The sequence below is a fragment of the Oncorhynchus gorbuscha genome, linkage group LG06, assembly GCF_021184085.1.
Source record: "Oncorhynchus gorbuscha isolate QuinsamMale2020 ecotype Even-year linkage group LG06, OgorEven_v1.0, whole genome shotgun sequence".
In the NCBI taxonomy this organism is placed as follows: domain Eukaryota; kingdom Metazoa; phylum Chordata; class Actinopteri; order Salmoniformes; family Salmonidae; genus Oncorhynchus; species Oncorhynchus gorbuscha.
In genome coordinates, this window is record NC_060178.1 from 106,474,386 (window position 1) to 106,495,740 (window position 21,355).

General features: G+C 45.6%; 1 protein-coding gene and 1 non-coding gene across 5 annotated transcripts in view; both read right to left on the bottom strand.

Annotated features, from left to right (window-relative positions):
• The window catches only part of LOC124038652 (mitogen-activated protein kinase kinase kinase 4-like), a 69,193-nt gene extending 49,065 nt beyond the window's left edge, over window positions 1–20,128 (bottom strand). For 3 of the 4 annotated variants that reach the window (XM_046354756.1, XM_046354758.1, XM_046354755.1), the window contains exon 1: window positions 19,883–20,128. In XM_046354756.1, the coding sequence (XP_046210712.1) occupies window positions 19,883–19,914 (32 nt within the window). In that variant the 5' untranslated portion in view covers window positions 19,915–20,128. Of the gene's footprint in view, window positions 1–19,581; window positions 19,732–19,882 lie in introns of those variants that run through there. The other variant, XM_046354759.1, reaches the window with a different exon arrangement.
• On the bottom strand, window positions 18,989–19,062 carry trnaa-ugc. Its single transcript has one exon. It is a non-coding gene; the product is annotated as a tRNA-Ala (tRNA).
• Window positions 20,129–21,355: the final 1,227 nt, after the last annotated feature.

A 21,355-nucleotide genomic window follows, 5' to 3' on the forward strand; every position in this document is an offset into this window, starting at 1 on the left:
GGCAAAACGCACAAAAGTGCTGTTTGAATGAATGATTATGGGCCTGCTGCTGCTGCTCAGTCAGACTGCTCTATCAAATCAGACTTAATTATAACATAACACAGAAATACGAGCCTTTGGTCATTAATATGATCAAATCCGGAAACTACCATTTCGAACCAAAGGGGGAAAAACACTTAGGCGCCCAGCCCAAGGATTTCCAAAATCCCTCACTAATGTTAGCCAGCTATGTTCATTTGGGATATTTTGCTGTCCTAGTCTACAACAACTCCATTCAGATGAAACAGCCTAATTACTCCTCATTTAACTAACTTAATTCCATCATTGTTATTCCATTTTGCATTGATCTCCCACGTTGCTTGCTACACATTCGGCTAGTGGCCAATCTGCAAAAAGTGCTTTCATTTGAGATCCCTCTTCCGGAGGCACAACCATGCTGTTTTTCCTATATCTTTAAGGTCTCCTAAATATGAAATGGATGGTTGTAGAAAAATATTTTACTGCAAAACTGGGTAAATAGATGTGACAACCCCTTAAACAGTGCAGAATAATACTTGGCAGGAGGGGTGGTGGCATAAACTCACGCAAGCTCTGATACTGTAAAAATGACATATCCTAATCATTGTTGTTTGTGTATCTTGAAGCGTTTTGGAAATAGAGACCTGTAAACACAGATACAATAGTCAGAAACAAATTTGCCCCTACTGGTGGTATAACCTGTGCTCTTAAGTCACCTCTTATCATTTAGAAGTGAGCTTGGATTCATTGCTAGTCCGTCTGCCTGAATCCAACATGACCTACTGGCTCACTGCATTTACTTTCCAAATTACTTTCTGCCCTGGAGTTGCTGTATACATTTATGACAAACAAGAGGCACCTTAGAATAATACAACTTGCTGTATGTGATGGTTTATGGTGGATGGGGATTGACTGTGACATAGTGGTCTTTGTGCACCATACTTGATCTGCTCCACCTCCTCTGTAACCCTTTTACTGTTCATCCAAGCCCAGGGATCATCTTCAAATGTGTGTGGAGCTGTGCCATGTCCCTCACAACCAAAACAGCTTAGTGTAACTAGGTCATAGGCTATGATGACTAACTAACCTGAGGTTAGCCGCACAAGTTCTGTCATGCCCCATATCTCCTTCTGGGCGTGTCCCCCCAATACCAACCACCCACAGTTAATATTGTGTAGCTCAGTTGGTAGAGCATGGCGCTTGTAACGCCAGGGTAGTGGGTTCGATCCCCGGGACCACCCATACGTAGAATGTATGCACACATGACTAAGTCGCTTTGGATAAAAGCGTCTGCTAAATGGCATATATTATATTATTATATTATTATTATTATTATCATATATTATAATATTGGTGAAATTATCCTACCGGACTTCCAAAAGGAATAAAGAAACAATTAGGACTTTTTCCTTCGCCAATCAATAAAGAAATAAAGAAACTCCACTCATAAGCCAATTAGGTGACAGCCCTTTCACAGACTCTCCACAACCAGACAACCAACCATTCCATTACTGGAGTATCCCCAGTAAGCTGACCCCATTTAGTCGACTGGTCGATTGTTTGGTCAACATGCTGTTGGTTGACAGAGATCCCTTTGAAATCGAGCTGTCGCAAATTGATTTTCATGGAGTATGAGACACCCGCCCGATTCACGCCTGTTTCCGTGGACTAACCCATTGCAGAGGCCGCAGATGGCGCCGTTTGCAGTAGCACACGTGATTCAGCTGTGCACCTGGTAGTCAAAATGTTCGATCCAGCCATCTCATGTGTCAGAAGTTAAACTCTGCCTACCAGGCAGGTCCAGAGAGTAAATCAAGTGCACCTATAGGCCTACCGCTGGCCAGAGTTTGTGTCAGCAGCTTTCACAACTTGATAGGTTACTGAAGGACATTTCTAAACAATGACGAGAGAGCGACTGTCAACAAATAGAGGAAAGGGCTATTCTATTCAGAACAGTTCAGCACTTTATTCAGCAAATTTACTAACCATAAAACGCCCTCTCCAGCCCAGCCTATCCCTTCACGCTACAAAGTGAATAGATAGGCCACCAATAATAACACGCAGGCCTTAGTCCTTTTAATATCAAGGAATATTTTGTGCGACTCGATTTCCGCCATTTGCTGGAAGATTGTGCCCTCGTCATTCTCAGAGGGCGAGAGAGCGGATAGATGGTGAGGCAGCCTCTTCCCTCCCTCCCGCCAGACTGACCATCAGATGCAGATCTTATGGATCTTGTGGTCCTTCTGTAGCTCAGTTGGTAGAGCATGGCGCTTGTAACGCCAGGGTAGTGGGTTCGATCCCCGGGACCACCCATACGTAGAATGTATGCACACATGACTGTAAGTCGCTTTGGATAAAAGCGTCTGCTAAATGGCATATATATTATGGAAAAATACACCAATCGATTAGTTGAATGAACAGACTAGTCTCAGTCGTCAGATATTTTGTTGTTGTTGGGGCCAACTCTAATCTCCAGCACCATTCAGGCTGGGATCATGTTCCAGTTAGTCAATTGGTCTCTTCGGTATGCAAGTTGCATCTGCTGACTGCATCTGCTAGACATGGAAATTGATCACTCCATAGCCCCAATTCCCCTCCAGTCATACAGGAAGGATCCTGCCCTTGTCACTGCAGCTTGCCCTGAATGACCAGTTAGCTGTGCAAGCTGGTCAGGCCCCAGAACCACCACCGGCTGCTGGTCAGGCCCCAGAACCACCACCGGCTGCTGGTCAGGCCCCAGAACCACCACCGGCTGCTGGTCAGGCCCCAGAACCACCACCGGCTGCTGGTCAGGCCCCAGAACCACCACCGGCTGCTGGTCAGGCCCCAGAACCACCACCGCCCCAGAACCACCACCGGCTGCTGGTCAGGCCCCAGAACCACCACCGGCTGCTGGTCAGGCCCCAGAACCACCACCGGCTGCTGGTCAGGCCCCAGAACCACCACCGGCTGCTGGTCAGGCCCCAGAACCACCACCGGCTGCTGGTCAGGCCCCAGAACCACCACCGGCTGCTGGTCAGGCCCCAGAACCACCACCGGCTGCTGGTCAGGCCCCAGAACCACCACCGGCTGCTGGTCAGGCCCCAGAACCACCACCGGCTGCTGGTCAGGCCCCAGAACCACCACCGGCTGCTGGTCAGGCCCCAGAACCACCACCGGCTGCTGGTCAGGCCCCAGAACTACTACCACCACCACCACTGGCTTCTGGGCAGGCCCCAGAACTACCACCACCACACCACTGGCTTCTGGGCAAGCCCCAGAACTACCACCACCACCACCACTGGCTGCTGGTCAGGCCCCAGAACTACCACCACCACTGGCTGCTGGTCAGGCCCCAGAACTACCACCACCACCACTGGCTGCTGGTCAGGCCCCAGAACTACCACCACCACCACCACCACTGGCTGCTGGTCAGGCCCCAGAACTACCACCACCACCACCACCACTGGCTGCTGGTCAGGCCCCAGAACCACCACTGGCTGCTGGTCAGGCCCCAGAACCACCACTGGCTGCTGGTCAGGCCCCAGAACCACCACTGGCTGCTGGTCAGGCCCCAGAACCACCACTGGCTGCTGGTCAGGCCCCAGAACCACCACTGGCTGCTGGTCAGGCCCCAGAACCACCACTGGCTGCTGGTCAGGCCCCAGAACCACCACTGGCTGCTGGTCAGGCCCCAGAACCACCACTGGCTGCTGGTCAGGCCCCAGAACCACCACTGGCTGCTGGTCAGGCCCCAGAACTACTACCACCACTGGCTTCTGGGCAAGCCCCAGAACTACCACCACCACCACACCACTGGCTGCTGGGCAAGCCCCAGAACTACCACCACTGGCTGCTGGTCAGGCCCCAGAACTACCACCACCACTGGCTGCTGGTCAGGCCCCAGAACTACCACCACCACCACCACTGGCTGCTGGTCAGGCCCCAGAACTACCACCACCACCGGCTGCTGGTCAGGCCCCAGAACCACCACCACCACCGGCTGCTGGTCAGGCCCCAGAACCACCACCACCACCGGCTGCTGGTCAGGCCCCAGAACCACCACCACCACCACCGGCTGCTGGTCAGGCCCCAGAACCACCACCACCACCACCGGCTGCTGGTCAGGCCCCAGAACCACCACCACCACCACCGGCTGCTGGTCAGGCCCCAGAACCACCACCGGCTGCTGGTCAGGCCCCAGAACCACCACCGGCTGCTGGTCAGGCCCCAGAACCACCACCGGCTGCTGGTCAGGCCCCAGAACCACCACTGGCTGCTGGTCAGGCCCCAGAACCACCACTGGCTGCTGGTCAGGCCCCAGAACCACCACTGGCTGCTGGTCAGGCCCCAGAACCACCACTGGCTGCTGGTCAGGCCCCAGAACCACCACTGGCTGCTGGTCAGGCCCCAGAACTACTACCACCACTGGCTTCTGGGCAGGCCCCAGAACCACCACCACACCACTGGCTTCTGGGCAAGCCCCAGAACTACCACCACTGGCTGCTGGGCAAGCCCCAGAACTACCACCACCACCACCACTGGCTGCTGGTCAGGCCCCAGAACTACCACCACCACCACCACCGGCTGCTGGTCAGGCCCCAGAACTACCACCACCACCACCACCGGCTGCTGGTCAGGCCCCAGAACTACCACCACCACCACCACTGGCTGCTGGTCAGGCCCCAGAACTACCACCACCACCACCACTGGCTGCTGGTCAGGCCCCAGAACTACCACCACCACCGGCTGCTGGTCAGGCCCCAGAACCACCACTGGCTGCTGGTCAGGCCCCAGAACCACCACTGGCTGCTGGTCAGGCCCCAGAACCACCACTGGCTGCTGGTCAGGCCCCAGAACTACTACCACCACTGGCTTCTGGGCAGGCCCCAGAACTACCACCACCACCACACCACTGGCTGCTGGTCAAGCCCCAGAACTACCACCACCACCACCACTGGCTGCTGGTCAGGCCCCAGAACTACCACCACCACCACCACTGGCTGCTGGTCAGGCCCCAGAACTACCACCACCACCACCACTGGCTGCTGGTCAGGCCCCAGAACTACCACCACCACCACCACTGGCTGCTGGTCAGGCCCCAGAACTACCACCACCACCACCACTGGCTGCTGGTCAGGCCCCAGAACTACCACCACCACCACCACTGGCTGCTGGTCAGGCCCCAGAACTACCACCACCACCACCACTGGCTGCTGGTCAGGCCCCAGAACTACCACCACCACCACCACTGGCTGCTGGTCAGGCCCCAGAACTACCACCACCACCACCACTGGCTGCTGGTCAGGCCCCAGAACTACCACCACCACCACCACTGGCTGCTGGTCAGGCCCCAGAACTACCACCACCACCACCACTGGCTGCTGGTCAGGCCCCAGAACTACCACCACCACCACCACCACTGGCTGCTGGTCAGGCCCCAGAACTACCACCACCACCACTGGCTGCTGGTCAGGCCCCAGAACTACCACCACCACCACCACTGGCTGCTGGTCAGGCCCCAGAACTACCACCACCACCACCACCACTGGCTGCTGGTCAGGCCCCAGAACTACCACCACCAACACTGGCTGCTGGTCAGGCTGCACATATACACTACTAAAGTAGCTGACTGGTATATTACGGTTGGTATCCTGTAACTTGGTTATGCTACTGTGTGCATGTGATGTGAAAGGCTGGTTGTTATACAGTGCATTTGGAAAGTATTCAGACCCCTTGACTTTTTCCAAATTTTGTTTCGTTATAGCCTTATTCCAAGATGTATTCGCTTTTCCCCCCTCATCAATCAACACACAATGAACGTACTTCGGTGCGAAAAGTGCAAATCAATCCCAGAACAACAGCAAAGGACCTTGTGAAGATGCTGGAGGAAACAGGTACAAAGTATCTATATCCACAGTAAAACAAGTCCTACATAGACATAACCTGAGAGGCCGCTCAGCAAGGAAGAAGCTACTCCTCCAAAATGGCCATAAAAAATCCAGACTACGGTTTGCAACTGCACATGGGGACAAAGTATTTTTTGGAGAAATGTCCTCTGGTCTGATGAAACAAAAATATAACTATTTGGCCATAATGACCATCATTATGTTTGGAGGAAAAATGGGAATGCTTGCAAGCCGAATAACACCATCCCAACTGTGAAGAACGGGGGTGGAAGCATCATGTTGTGGGGGTGCTTTGCTGCAGGAGGGACTGGTGCACTTCACAAAATAGATGGCATCCTGAGGAAGGAAATTTACGTGGATATATTGAAGCAACATCTCAAGACATCAGTCAGGAAGTTAAAGCTTGGTCGCAAATGGGTCTTCCAAATGGACAATGACCCCAAACATACTTCCAAGGTTGTGGCAAAATGTCTTAAGGACAAAGTCAAGGTATTGGAGTGGCCATCACAAAGCCCTGACCTCAATACTATAGAAAATCTGTGGGCAGAAATGAAAAAGCATGTGCGAGTAAGGAGGCCGACAAGCCTGACTCATTTACACCAGCTCCGTCAGAAGGAATGGGTCAGAATTCACCCAACTTATTGTGGGAAGCTTGTGGAAGGCTACCCGAAACGTTTGACCCAAGATAAACGATTTAAAGGCAACGCTACCAAATACTAATTTAGTGTATGTAAACTTCTGACCCACTGGGAATGTGATCAAAGAAATAAAAGCTGAAATAAAATCACACTACTATTATTCTGACATTTCACATTCTTAAAATAAAGACAGGGAATTTTTACTAGGATTAAATGTCAGGAATTGTGAAAAACTGAGTTTAAATATTTGGCTACGGTGTATGTAAACTTCCAACTTCAACTGTATATAAAAAATTAAAACTGTACATAAATAAAAATCAATTTAGTCTCAAATAATGAAACAATTCAATATTGGGAGAAAAAAAAAAATGTTGGAGAAGTAGAAGTGCAATATGTGCCATGTAAAAAAGCTAACGTTTAAGGTCCTTGCTCAGAACATGAGAACATATGAAAGCGGGTGGTTCCTTCTAACATGAATCTTCAATATTCCCTGTTAATAAGTTTTAGGTTGTAGTGCAGAAACCATGTTCCCCTGTCAGTCTGCTCTTCCGCTTATCATAAATGATCCCCACCTCACTGAACACTCTCGCTTAGGACCGAAGAAGGTGGGGGACAGAAACTTCTTTGCCAGTGGAACGAGTGATTGAAGTCTGTCCTCATTCTGCTTCCACCACTCCAAAGGCAAGCCTCTTTTTCTGTCAATGACAGGCTCTCTGTGAGGTAACGCTCACACTCAATTTCAAAACTGCACTTCAGACCTGCCTGTTTGGCTTCCAAGGATTCTAGCGTAGAGGCTGTCCACCAGACTGTGGCTGATCTACCTGGATCTGGGTCCTCTGCTTCACTAGTCCCTTCTGCTGTGGCTCTGAGATTTGGTTTCCTTAGTAAGTCAGATTCCTCCTTCAGCCACTCTTTTGCTTTCTCTAGTGCTGTCCCTGAGGTGAATGCATAGCTCTTGTAACATGGATCCCCGGACATTTTTTAAATTGAACTTTTATTTAACTTAGGAGAGTCAGTTAAGAACATATTCTTATTTACAATGACAGCCTAGGAACAGTGGGTTAACGGCCTTGTTCAGGGGCAGAACGACAGATTTTTGTTCGATCTAGAGACCTGTTTGGTTACCGGCCCAATGCAGTTGCCAGCACCAGGCACTTTGTCTACTTGGCCTTGAAGAACCACCTTGTCAGTCCAACATGGTCTTCCCTTTTGATGCCTTGAGTAGAAGAACCCTCCTGCTGCAGCATCAGCACCGACACACTGGGGATGATGCATGCTGCTGTAGAGTTGGAGTGGCTCATCTCCACGGTCACCTGCTCCATAGGTACCAGTCTCAATTAGGTGTCCCACTGTGCAGCAGACAAACTGCTGATGTGTCCGTAATTCACCTGCATACACATTCAGTGGTTTAAAGGTTCAAACATCCTCCGCAACATGTGTTGTGTTGAGTTGAGTTCCAGTGAGTTTGAACTACTGATGGATGATGCTGTGTTTGGGATGGCCAAGCTCTTCCTGAATGGCCCTCAGCCTCTGTTAGCCAGTACAGAGTGGTCAAAGTGAGATGCACAGCTCTTCAACATGACAATAATGTCTAGCACAGCTCTCTGACTGGATAGTCCATCATTGATTACAAGCTGTATGTTGTGTGCACTGCAGCTGAAGTCTGGAAGCTCTGCCTGGTTGTCAGTGGAAATCTCAATAATTGCTTCATCCATCTTCTTGGCCTTTGGGTCTTTGTCCTGACATTCTGCCTTTTTATTAAAAAGTTGTAAGATTGTAGCCTGCAATGTCTGTATCACCTTTTCCTTGTGAAGAATTAGCTTCTTTTTTTTTCATCATTGCTTCCTTATGGGCTTTTGGATGGGTGTTCTTAAGGAGAGGTATATCTCTAATTCCATGTATAACAGTTGTGTTTTCATCAACATTTATAATGAGTATTTCTGTAAATAGATGTGGCTCTCTGCACAATCACCGTATCTTTTAGAACTACTGAACGTAACACACCAATGTAAAATGAGATTTTTGGATATAAATATGCACTTTTATCGAACAAAACATACATGTATTGTGTAACATGAAGTCCTATGAGTGTCATCTGATGAAGATCAAAGCAGCTAACCGATCGCTGCAGCTGTACATAGTCTACCGGTAAATAGCCCACCCAATTTACCTACCTCATCCCCATACTGTTTATATTTATTTACTTTTCTGCTCTTTTGCACACCAGTAGCTCTACCAGTACATGACCATCTGATCATTTATCACTCCAGTGTTAATCTGCAAATTTGTAATTATTTGCCTGCCTTCCCCTGGCCTTTTGCACACAATGTATCTAGACTTTTTTTCACTACTGTGTTATTGACTTGTTAATTGTTTACTCCATGTGTAACTCTGTTGTCTGTTCACACTGATATGCTTTATCTTGGCCAGGTCGCAGTTGTAAATGAGAACTTGTTCTCAACTAGCCTACCTGGTTAAATAAAAGGTGAAATAAACATTTAAAAAATAAAGGTTAGAGATTAATTTTACCTCCATTTCTGCTTTTTGTGACTCCTCTCTTTGGCTGGAAAAATGGCTGTGTTCTTCTGTGAGTTGGCGGTGACCTAACAATCGTTTGTGGTGCTTTCGCTGTGAAGCATTTTTTAAATCAGACACTGTGGCTGGATTAACGAGAATTTTATCTTTTAAAATACTTGTATGCTTGAGGAATTTTAATTTAGATTTTTTGTTGTTTTGAAATTTGGCGCCCTGCACTTTCACTGGCTGTTGGCGGGGTGGGACGCCGTCCCACATGTCCCAGAGAGGTTAAGCCTGCACGAAACACAGACCTTATTTGAAGTAGATCAAGACATTCTCTATGGAAGACAAATGGTAAAATAAAGGAACCCCTTTCAAGTTCAGCCGCAATTTATAGGAATTATGACACGTCAACCATTTCTATTTCATATACCTTTGACTATTGGATGTTCATATAGGCACTTTAGTATTGCCAGCCTAATCTGGGGAGTTGATAGGCTTGAAGTCATAAACAGCGCTGTGCCTTAAACATTGCGAAGAGCTGCTGGCAAACTCAGTAAAGTACTGTTTGAATGAATGCTTACGAGCCTGCTGCTGCCTACAACCGCTCAGTCAGACTGCTCTATCAAATATCAAATCAGACTTAATTATACTAAACACAGAAATACGAGCCTTCTGTCATTAATATGGTCAAATCGGGAAACTGTAATTGAGGAAAAAAAAGTCTATTCTTTCAGAGAAATACAAAACCATTCCGTACCCTAAGTCTAAATATTGTTGTTACATTGCACAACCTTCAATGTCATAATTATGTAAAATTCTAGCAAATTAATTACGCTCTATGCCGACTCTGCGTGCACATACCCCGACTCTGCGTGCACATACCCCGACTCTGCGTGCACATACCCCGACTCTGCGTGCACATACCCCGACTCTGCGTGCACATACCCCGACTCTGCGTGCACATACCCCGACTCTGCGTGCACATACCCCGACTCTGCGTGCACATACCCCGACTCTGCGTGCACATACCCCGACTCTGCGTGCACATACCCCGACTCTGCGTGCACATACCCCGACTCTGCGTGCACATACCCCGACTCTGCGTGCACATACCCCGACTCTGCGTGCACATACCCCGACTCTGCGTGCACATACCCCGACTCTGCGTGCACATACCCCGACTCTGCGTGCACATACCCCGACTCTGCGTGCACATACCCCGACTCTGCGTGCACATACCCCGACTCTGCGTGCACATACCCCGACTCTGCGTGCACATACCCCGACTCTGCGTGCACATACCCCGACTCTGCGTGCACATACCCCGACTCTGCGTGCACATACCCCGACTCTGCGTGCACATACCCCGACTCTGCGTGCACTGAACACAAGAGAAGTCACAATTTCCCTAGTTAATATTGCCTGCTAACATGAATTTCATTTAACTAAATATGCAGGTTTAAATATATATACTTGTGTATTGATTTTAAGAAAGTTATTGATGTTTATGGTTAGGTACATTGGTGCAACGATTGTGCTTTATTCACAAATGTGCATTTGGTTAAATCATCACCCGTTTGGCAAAGTTGGAAGTAGGCTGTGATTCGATGATAAATTAACAGGCACCGCCTTGATTATATGCAACGCAGGACAAGCTAGTTAACTAGTAATATCAACCATGTGTAGTTAACTAGTGATTACGTTAAGACTACAATGTAAACGGCCATAATCGGCATCCAAAAATGCAGACCGTTATGACAACTTAAAAATCAGGCAACCTCTAGTAGGCATGTTGTGTAAATCAAAAGATACAAACCCCCAAAAAATCAATTTTAATTCCAGGTTGTTTGGCAACAATATAGGAAAAATGCCAAGGGTGGTGAATACTTTTGCAAGACACTGTAGGCCCATTTAAATTGTGTCTGGCCTGCCGTTCCAAATAAAATAATATTTTTTGCTCGTGTAATTTTTATAAAGTTGCAAGGTGTAGGCAAGGTCCTTAGCAAATATGTATAAAGTTGATTTGAGTAAAACACATAGGGTGTTTTTTTTTAAATGCTATTGGTCAAAAGAACATCTTGGTCGACCAAGATTTTGTTTAGTCGGGGACAGCCCTACACTCGTGTCCCTGTCGCATGCTCTTTCTGCTCCAAGCTACTTCTAGAAGGAAAATCCACTGTGCCCTTTTGTTGCCTAATGGCCTCAGAGTAGCACCCATCTGACACCAGTGAATTACTGCTGCACTGTTTGTGTGTGCGTGCATGAGTATGCACGTGCTTGCATTCCGTATGCGTGCCCTCAGAAGTGCACATCTGACAGCAGTTGCGTTACTGCTTCAGTGCAGATGGTGTCAAGTGTCTGAATGGCTCATCTGATAGCCTTTTGGTACTGTCGGGATGTAATAAAGGCTGGTGGAATGTTACAGCCTCTGGGCAGGGACACAGCGTGCATGACAAACTGTTAGGAGGAGCCAAAGTGTCTGTGGTGGGGGGTGTCGACTCTAAGCATAAAGGCACTGCAGCAGGAACCAGATTGCAAGAGGTGATTTAGTGACCTTTGACCCGCCCATAGCACCAGGACTATTGTAACAGGCAGGAGGACTCCATTGTGTGGGGTGACACGTGGCCTGGAAGGCCCATACAGCTAAATAGCCTGGACACAGCTGGCTGGGGAGGTAGAGCAGCACACTTGGGACACGTCCCAAATGGCACACCATTCCCTTAATAGTGCATAACTTATGGGCCCTGGTCAAAAGTAGTGCTTTACATAGGGAATGGGGTGCCATTTGGAACGCTCCCTTGCTCACAATGCCCATTGCCATCAACAACCAAATAGGATTGAATGATTGTTCAGCTAGGAGGGGGCTAGGAGGGGGCCGGGAGGGATTGGCTGGATTTTTTTTTGCAGGAGCATCAAGCTGTCAGCAAAAATGTGTCATTCTTGTACAATTGAAAAGGAGGATTTTTTATTTTTAGTGACGACAACTTGAGTCACTTTTACAAGAAAGCATGTGCCTGTTGCCCACTTTTCACTGTAGTGAGGAATAATGACAGAATAGCTCCATCAGATGCATTGGCTCACTATGGTTCACACAACCACACCTGAAAGTGATAATGCCACACTCCACTCTGGAAAGATTTTAGGTCGCAAAAATTCAAGTGGTTTCAGATAAGATCCATTACTGTGTCAGAACATAGACTCCAGCTTTTGAAAGACTGAAAGGTGCAACGGAGTTCCTTTTTTAATTATATGCAAGTGTTACGCAATTACCATTCTTGTGTCGAATGCATCGGTGTCTCTAGCTCCTCAACAACATTCTCTGTAACACCAGTAGGATGACAGCAGAATATCTGCCACTAAACCAGAAGAAAAATAGAAGAACAAAACAGGCCAAACCGGACCCCACCCTGCTCAGAAAACAGTGTGAATGTGTGCCTGACGCCACCCAGATAGCAACACTGGACTCGGGCTGGGCGGTATACCGTATTTTACTATATACAACAGTATTGATGCAGGGACCAGTTTGGGTTTTTACTTTACCTTCTATAACTTTATTTGAATGTTTAGTTTGTTAAATATGATACACTGTGTGTAACACCCATTTGTATAGTTGACTCCGCTACTTGAGTCATCACTCTCTCCCACCCTCTCCCACCCTCTCCCCCACTCAAGGATCACCACTCAAGGATCACCACTCAAGGATCACCACTCAAGGATCACCACTCAAGGATCACCACTCAAGGATCACCACTCAAGGATCACCACTCAAGGATCACCACTCAAGGATCACCACTCAAGGATCACCACTCAAGGATCACCACTCAAGGATCACCACTCAAGGATCACCACTCAAGGATCGCATTTGTTGTTGCTTGACCACGAGACGCTTGCGTTCAGTCTGCTTGGTCAATGCAGCACATGCAACAATGTTGATGACAACTATGTTGTTTCCACTTTGATCTTAATAGAAGCGTTCTATAATTACAATATCAGTTTGGGTTTCTTACATCTGCAAACCGCTAGTTTGTATTTTCTTAGCAAGTTAAGATAAATCTGTAGCTCAGTTGGTAGAGCATGGCGCTTGTAACGCCAGGGTAGTGGGTTCGATCCCCGGGACCACCCATACGTAGAATGTATGCACACATGACTGTAAGTCGCTTTGGATAAAAGCGTCTGCTAAATGGCATATATTATATTATTATTATATATTATAAATTGTGTTAGCCACTAATGCTAATGCCTAGTTAGCTGGCTAGCTAATAAAAAGTACCGAGTCAGAGCATACGTAGTTAGCTAATACTGCCTGATACCAGTACTGATGGAGGCCTAAATCAGCATGTTGTTTGTGCAACAGTATCTTCAAAATCAAAGAGGAATAGGCGAAGCATGAATATGTTGGCTACATGAATAAAGATTTAATGTAGTCAAAGATTATAGGGTTCCCTAGGAAAAACTGAACATCACTTTGGTTCCTACCCTGTCACAATAACTCATCCATGGAATTTTCAAAATATCAAACGAGTGCAGGAAATGCAGAAATTGCTGGAAATTATTTTAGGTTGAAGTTGAATTGAACAGTATAAACCAATCAGAATGGAGAAACCCCCATTGAAATCATTTAGAATATACGTGTTGCCACCCTATGGTCACGCACTAGTAATAAAGCAAAATGTAGAACTTTTATTAATCAAAAACATAAAACTGTCAAATAAGGTATTTTTCAAATGTATTATATTTTGTCCATATCGCCCAGCCCTACATCGGACAGCACCACACATGTGCACAGCCATGCCCACACAGCCATGCCCACACAGCCATGCCACACACAGCCATGACCCACACACAGCTTTGATTGCATGAAGAATGCGCTTGAACCCTGATCAAAATCATTTTGCAAAAAAGGGAAAGTCATCATTTTTGTGCTGCTTGCAGCACAGTACTTACAACAACGAAACATGACATTGCAACCCAAGAGACCAGCTGGTGGCATTTAAAACTGAAATCTAGAACTGTAATGCCTGGATTGGAATGCCCTGCCAATGTTTCAGATCCATGGGAGTAGAGGGTCTAACCCCGAGAATCATGTCTAACCCCGAGAATCATGTCTAACCCCGAGAATCATGTCTAACCCCGAGAATCATGTCTAACCCCGAGAATCATGTCTAACCCCGAGAATCATGTCTAACCCCGAGAATCATGTCTAACCCCGAGAATCATGTCTAACCCCGAGAATCATGTCTAACCCCGAGAATCATGTCTAACCCCGAGAATCATGTCTAACCCCGAGAATCATGTCTAACCCCGAGAATCATGTCTAACCCCGAGAATCATGAACCCCGAGAATCATGAATCATGTCTAAGAATCATGTCTAACCCCGAGAATCATGTCTAACCCCGAGAATCATGTCTAACCCCGAGAATCATGTCTAACCCCGAGAATCATGTCTAACCCCGAGAATCATGTCTAACCCCGAGAATCCTCTGATTGCCACATAGAACACAGAAAAGGTAGTCAAACTTACAGCTATCAAGATCCTGCAACCACAGCCTTGGCTGACGATATGATTTAGGATTTTATTAGGATCCCCATTAGCTGTTGCAAAAGCAGCAGCTACTCTTCCTGGGGTCCACACAACACATGACATAATACAGAACAGTGAAAGACAACAAGGACAAGGACTCCCTGCTAAAGCCAGCCAGTACCAGCTAGGGTGCAGTGTTTCCATTGCAGTCATTTAGATTTGGCACTGTGCCATGACAAAGTCATTGCAACAACACCAATTTGGAGATGCTAGAAGAGTCCACATTTACTTTCTCTGCAAACGAAACGAGTAATGACTAGAACAACCAGACAATCCCACAGTAGAATAGTTTATCTAGTCGGCGTGTTGTCGTGTGTTATGTGAGAGAAATATTCCTCTCAAGGCGCATTCCAATTACGTGTGCCATAGGAGTGCCATAGAGAAGGGAACATGCATTCAATGCACAACAATTCTTGCAATCACAATTTTCCTAGTGCATAGGGGAGAGTGGGGCCAAATGTAACACAATTCTAGGGTTACTTGGAGTAAAACGCCACCCTACCTCAACATCTTTTGGGAGGAAGTAACTTAAATTGTGATGAGACAGATTATTATTTATTTTTTAGCAATAGTGGCAAACAAAAGTATTGGGAGGAAAATAGTGACATGAAGTTACTTCAGTGAGAACTACAAACAGGGAATGTGTTACTCAAAGTTACTAGAACTGTGTTTATGCACATTTTTTGGGACATCAAATTCATTAATAGGATGGTAACTAGTTAAAGAATCATATTTGAGATATTGCTGTAGGGTAAATGCAGGGTAGGCTGAAGCATGGGGTTGCCTACCTTTTTTTTATAGGCACTATACTGCATCAGTTGGGCTACAGGTGACAATGCTTAATGCTAATAGCATACCTGATAATATGGACCATATATAGGATATATGCATGGTCTAATATGTTAAATACTCTGACCAATATGTTATTGGGCTCCTTTATGGAGGTGGAAATAATATTTTAAATGGCGTCAGCATAAATCTATTTTCAGTCATTTTGGAGTAGAATGTCCTTTTAAAAAGACACCAGAACTGAGCTTCTCAGTCCAACAAAAATTCTACAACCTTTCCAGAGGAAACTCTGCTAAGGCGTAATGTAAACAGACAATCATGTAATGATTATGGCCTGAATAACCTTAGGACACTTCCTTCCTGAATCACATGGTGTGGCATGATGGGCACCAGTCTTTTCCAAGCGTGCAAAGGCAAGTGAAGCAGCTGTTTATTAGAGACAGAGAGAGAGAAAAACAAAAACACTAAGTGTCAGATGTCTTTAAGAGTGCTATGATGAGAGCTTTGTAGCCTTGTATCCCTGAAGCATTGATGGAGCATGAAGGGCAGTGATGGTCTGTAGGCTGGGAATGCTTGGGGGGGGGAGGTGTGGGGGGCTGAGTGTTCCATCCACAGAGTTGCATTAACGAATTCCAGCCAAGGGCTCCTCCTGCTCTGGGCCATGAGATGATTATCATCTTCTCTACACAGCACTATCCTGAAATCCATGGAATGCTTGTGGGAGAATGCCTGAATGCTACTGGGCCAGCCAGAATCCCAAACAGCATTGACAAAAGATTTCCATCCTGTCCTTCCCTGCAATGGTTGGCAGCAGCAATGAATAGTTAGTGAGTGAATTGTGTATGCATTTTTAACCAGGCTTGCAAATGATGTGGTCTTGCACAGTCCGGGACAGGGATGTTGGGATGTTCCATTAGCCGTTACAGGTTAGGTAATGTTTGGCGTAGCACAGAGAATTTAACATACCTTAACTTGGTGATACTTCCTCAATTCCTGACTTGGAAGACAAAACAATTTTTTCAAAAATGCTTACTTTAAAAAAAAAAAAATGCAACCTTTATTTATTTAACTAGGCAAGTCAGTTAAGAACAAAGTATTATTTACAATGACAGCCTACCGGGGCAGTGGGTTAACTGCCTTGTTTAAGGGGCAGAACAGATTTTTTATCAACCTTTCTTTTACTGGCCCCAACGCTCTAGCCACTAGGCTACCTGCAGACCCAAATGTCAGAGTCTAGCTGCAGGAAGTTCGTTTGAATTTTGAAAAATGCTCTGTTATTAAATTAAACCAATTTTATGCTCATGAAATAATCCAGCAGTGTTCGCCGCCATCTTCTCTCATCGAGACATGTGGGTGTCCAGTCCACCCGAATGTGCTGCATGTCATGATGACACTCAGCTGTCTCGATCAATGAGAAAATACTTTCAAAATGGACGGTGATGGCGGTGTACACATTGTTGGGGAAGTATGGACAGGGTTGGTCTAAAATTCTCTGATACGCCAAACAGTAGCCATCTAATACCATCCATCAGCCAGCTGGATCAGAATAATAGTCTGACTAGGCAATATTTTTAATAGCTCTGGACAGGGTGACCTTACCTCCAGCTGACAGACAGTGGCCCAACCATGTGCCTTGTTTGTCTCTGTTCAGCATAGGGGCTTGTATCCAAAATGGCATCCTATATAGTGCACTACTTTTGGCCAGGGCCCATAGGAAATAGGGTGCCATTTCCTCATTAGGGACACAGATTTGTTGGAACATGTAACTAAGATTAACAGCATGACATCATCGCTCAAATCACAAGCCCACAGCAATCCCAGTTCCAGCCCTATGGGTTCTGGTCAGGGGTAGTGTACTAAGGAGGAAAAGGGTGCTGTGTAGAACACAGCCTACGAGTTAGGACACAAATAAAATGAGTAGTGCACAAACTGATTCCTGGGAGAGGGGAACTTCAAGCTCCCCAGTCCCCACTCATATGCTGCATAACTATGTTTAAGTCCCAAACAACATCCTAACCCCTACATAGTGCACTATTTTTTAACTTCACCAGGTCAAAAGTATTGCTCTACATAAAGAGCCATTTGGGACGCACTCTATATGCAATGATTTCAACAGTCTGTGCCATCCCGCCAGCTACTTAAACTAATGGTAATGCCATTTTCAGCTTGACAACGAGAGAAATGGAGTTAGAAAGAGTGCAAACAAATGTGGAACGAGGCTAGTCTGATACAGCAGCAGTACAGTGACTCGACATCAAGACAAGTCTGTGTGCTTGCAAAGAAGACTTGGATTGAAAACACAGCCACCCGGAATGAGCAAAGTGATGACACAGACCATAATCAAGAACCCCAATTGAAAGCATTGAACACGATTCAATTCAGTACGCCATGCAGTGTAGGCCAGGTACTGTTGCATGCTTGTAGGCCGCCATTGTAGATAATTGTTTGTTCTTAACTGACTTGTCTAGTTAAATAAAGGTTCAATAAAAATGACATTTAAAATGCTTTGGGGGGGACATTTAAAATGCTTTGGGGGATTCAATAAAAATGACATTTAAAATGCTTTGGGGGGGGGGATTCAATAAAAATAACATTTAAAATGCTTTGGGGGGGATTCAATAAAAAATGACATTTAAAATGCTTTGGGGGGGGGGGTTCAATAAAAATGTTGCGAGGGAGGGAGGAGGGGAGAGAGACATAACATTGGATTCCAGAGAATCTGTCACCAGGAGCAAACAAGCGCTATGACGTCGTGTGGGGTCAGAAAGGACGTACATAGAAGGAAAAACATTAAACAGCATGCATTCCACTGGCATGAAAAACAGCTAGAAACAAATCGGCAGTGAATGACATATCACTAGTAGTGTGATGCTGCCGCAATCTAAACTAATACACAATCATTGACAATAAAATCAAATGAAAAAAAATGTTCCGTGAACCTTCATTATAAAGTTGCTTTATATAATCTAGAAATATAAGATTTAGCAGATTCTAGAACATAATTTAACTCAGAGGGCATTTCCCAATGGATTCCAGAGCATACACAGAGTGTACACATATAGTCCCTGACTAATAACAAATGGCATGTGAAAAGCTTCAAAGATGCTCTAGTAGAAAACACGTGAACATTCTCTACCAGAACAAAGAGCAGGCATCATTGGATATACTGCAATACTAGTCCCATTCGCTCAAGCTGGGAACCAATATATTCCCTTGATGCTTGCACTGTGTACATGATGAATGATCATAGACAACAGCGTGCACGAAATTCCTGGCTGGGTAAACAAATAATAAGGCGCCGCCCCCCCCAAAAAAAATGTTTTGTAATACCCGTGGAATATGGTCTGATATACCACGGCTGTCAGCCAATCAGCATCCAGGGCTCAAATCATCAAGTATATAATTTAGCATATAATACACATTTGCAATCAATCTAAGCAATGAGTGGCCTATTTTAGCTAGTAATCTGTTTCACAAAAAGGTGTTGTAACTTGCAACAAACATTTGCATTTTTGTAATTTAACAGAAGCCATTAGCCGTACTTCTTCGTACTGGTCCACGGTGGGAATCGAACCCACAACCCTGGCGTTGCAAGCCCCATGCTCTACCAACTGAGCCACACCGCACAGCTACATGTTTTTCTTTCTGAGAACAGTTTCCATTTCTAGGAAAACTAAATCAGACATTTAAAAACATGAGTTGTTTCCCCATCAACTTCCTCTGTCCAAGAAGTCATAGAAAAACAGCATATCAGCCCAGCCACTGAATACTTACTTGAACCGGTCACCAGCTAAATTAGCTAACTAGTTGTGACGTACCGCCTAGGTAACTGCCTCGCTAACAGGCTAAAGTTAGCTAGCTAACGTTGGTTAACAAATCAAGAAAATGAGTGCAACATTTCAACTCGTGTTTCAAATACAGTTCTATTGAGATGTTGTGCATACATCTAGAAAGTGCTACCACAATCCTGATGAAAACCGATACCAAACTTTGCAAGGATGAAGTCATTTGCCACTTCGACAAAACTGTGAACAATAAGCAACGAAGCGCTAAAGCAACGTTAGCCACATAGCTAGTTGACTAGCCTAGCAAACTAGCTAGCTGCCGTTTGATGTTGCAAATCCAATGTGAAGTGAAAATAGTTACCACTTTCAAAAGGCAAGCATTTCCTCCATCCTCCAGGAATTCCACAACAAATATAAACACTGTGCAAAGTGATACTTCAGAGAATAGAATTCTCTCCTAAAAACTTTGCAACTTTAAAGCTGCAAAAATGTTGCAAGTGTACGCGGCTCACTTTGTGACAGTAGGTGGTTTCCTATAGATGCGCAAGCGCGCCAATTGACCCGCTTGGGTTGTCACGTTCAGCTCACAATGTGGCAGCTAGCTAAAACCCCGGCTGTGTAGTTTCTTTATTTTCACGAAATCGCACTGATTATTCGCCTACCTGCTAGGTTCGCTATTATCAGGAGGCTCCATAGTAGGTCGAGAAATCCTCGGTTCTAGTGGTGCATGGGACCATCCATGACAATAACAGTTTAAATGCTGTTTGCACGTTTTCTTTTTGCAAGAGCTGGTCGAAAAGGCGTCTTTCGGCGAAGTTCTTTTTATCCCCCTGCAGAGTTGCAGCTCCCGGGGTTGTGCGCTGTCGCCATCTTTCCAGCAGTCATTGAGGAGAGCTATGGCCAATGACTGTATATATGGCTACGGCAACTCGTACAGCTCATCCGTTCAGCAGCCTAGTAATATAGCCAAATGGTGTGACAAGTATGATGTGGTTATAATGCATTATAAAACTTGCCATAAGCATGTATCGAATTCTGTCCCCTTGCAATGCAATTATAAAGGATCATGCATGCTTATAACGAGCATCAACGCATTATTTTTGGCTTTCTCGACTAAAGTGTTACCAGGGCCAGACTACCTCATTTTCTATCTGGTTATAAAATCAATTTTATATCACACAAAAGACAATCGTTTCAACTGTCAGAATTACATTGTTTAAAATACTTACTTGTCCTAGATACAATTGTAGCTTACAAAAAAAGTGACTCATAGGAATGTTCCCTGCTCTGTGTTCTCTAAATGCTCATAAGATTCACTCTTTATACGGAATTGTCTTTAATTTATTGCAACTATTTTACATCTATTTCATTGCATTCTAGAGATTGTTGGCCTCTCCATCGCCTAAAGCACTAGAGTCATTATGGTTGTATTTGATCAAATAGAACCATAAGAAGGAACAGTGAAGAAGACATAGTGAAGTGTTGGTAAATACTCAATACATTACTGGGAGTTTATATATGGAGCAACATTTCTTTAACATTTCTTCTTCATACAGTGAACAACAAATGTCCCCTTCAAAAGGATGTGGTCTGTTGGGGGTGGCTAGTCATTTTTGTTGAGCACAGAAAGGACTGTATAGTTTATATATGGAGCTCATTCATGTGGACATTTTGTCTGTTTGACAGAAAATTGCATAGTTACATAGAATAACTAGAGTACCCTTCCACGGTGTGCGTGTGTGTGTGCGTGTAAATTTGCTTCAAACCTACCATCTAGTTCAATAACAGGGGTAGGCTACATTTCCTTCAACCACAGGTAAGTGTCTCAATGACAAACACGTTATCATCAACTTATTTTAACATTTATATAAATCAATACACACACAATAATAAACATAAGCAAAGTGGACTTCTACAATGAGATCAAATCAATCAATAACAGTGTGCACCTCTGGCCAAGGGCACCCTTTGACCAAACGGGGGGAAACAGCTGATTGAACCAGGAAGTATACTATGAGTCTGAGATATTAGTTTGTCACAGAAACAGATGGGCTAAACCTTAAAGAATCTCTGGTTGAACAATGAAATACTTTTAATTAACTTACAATCAGTTCCCAATAATTATTTGTATGTAG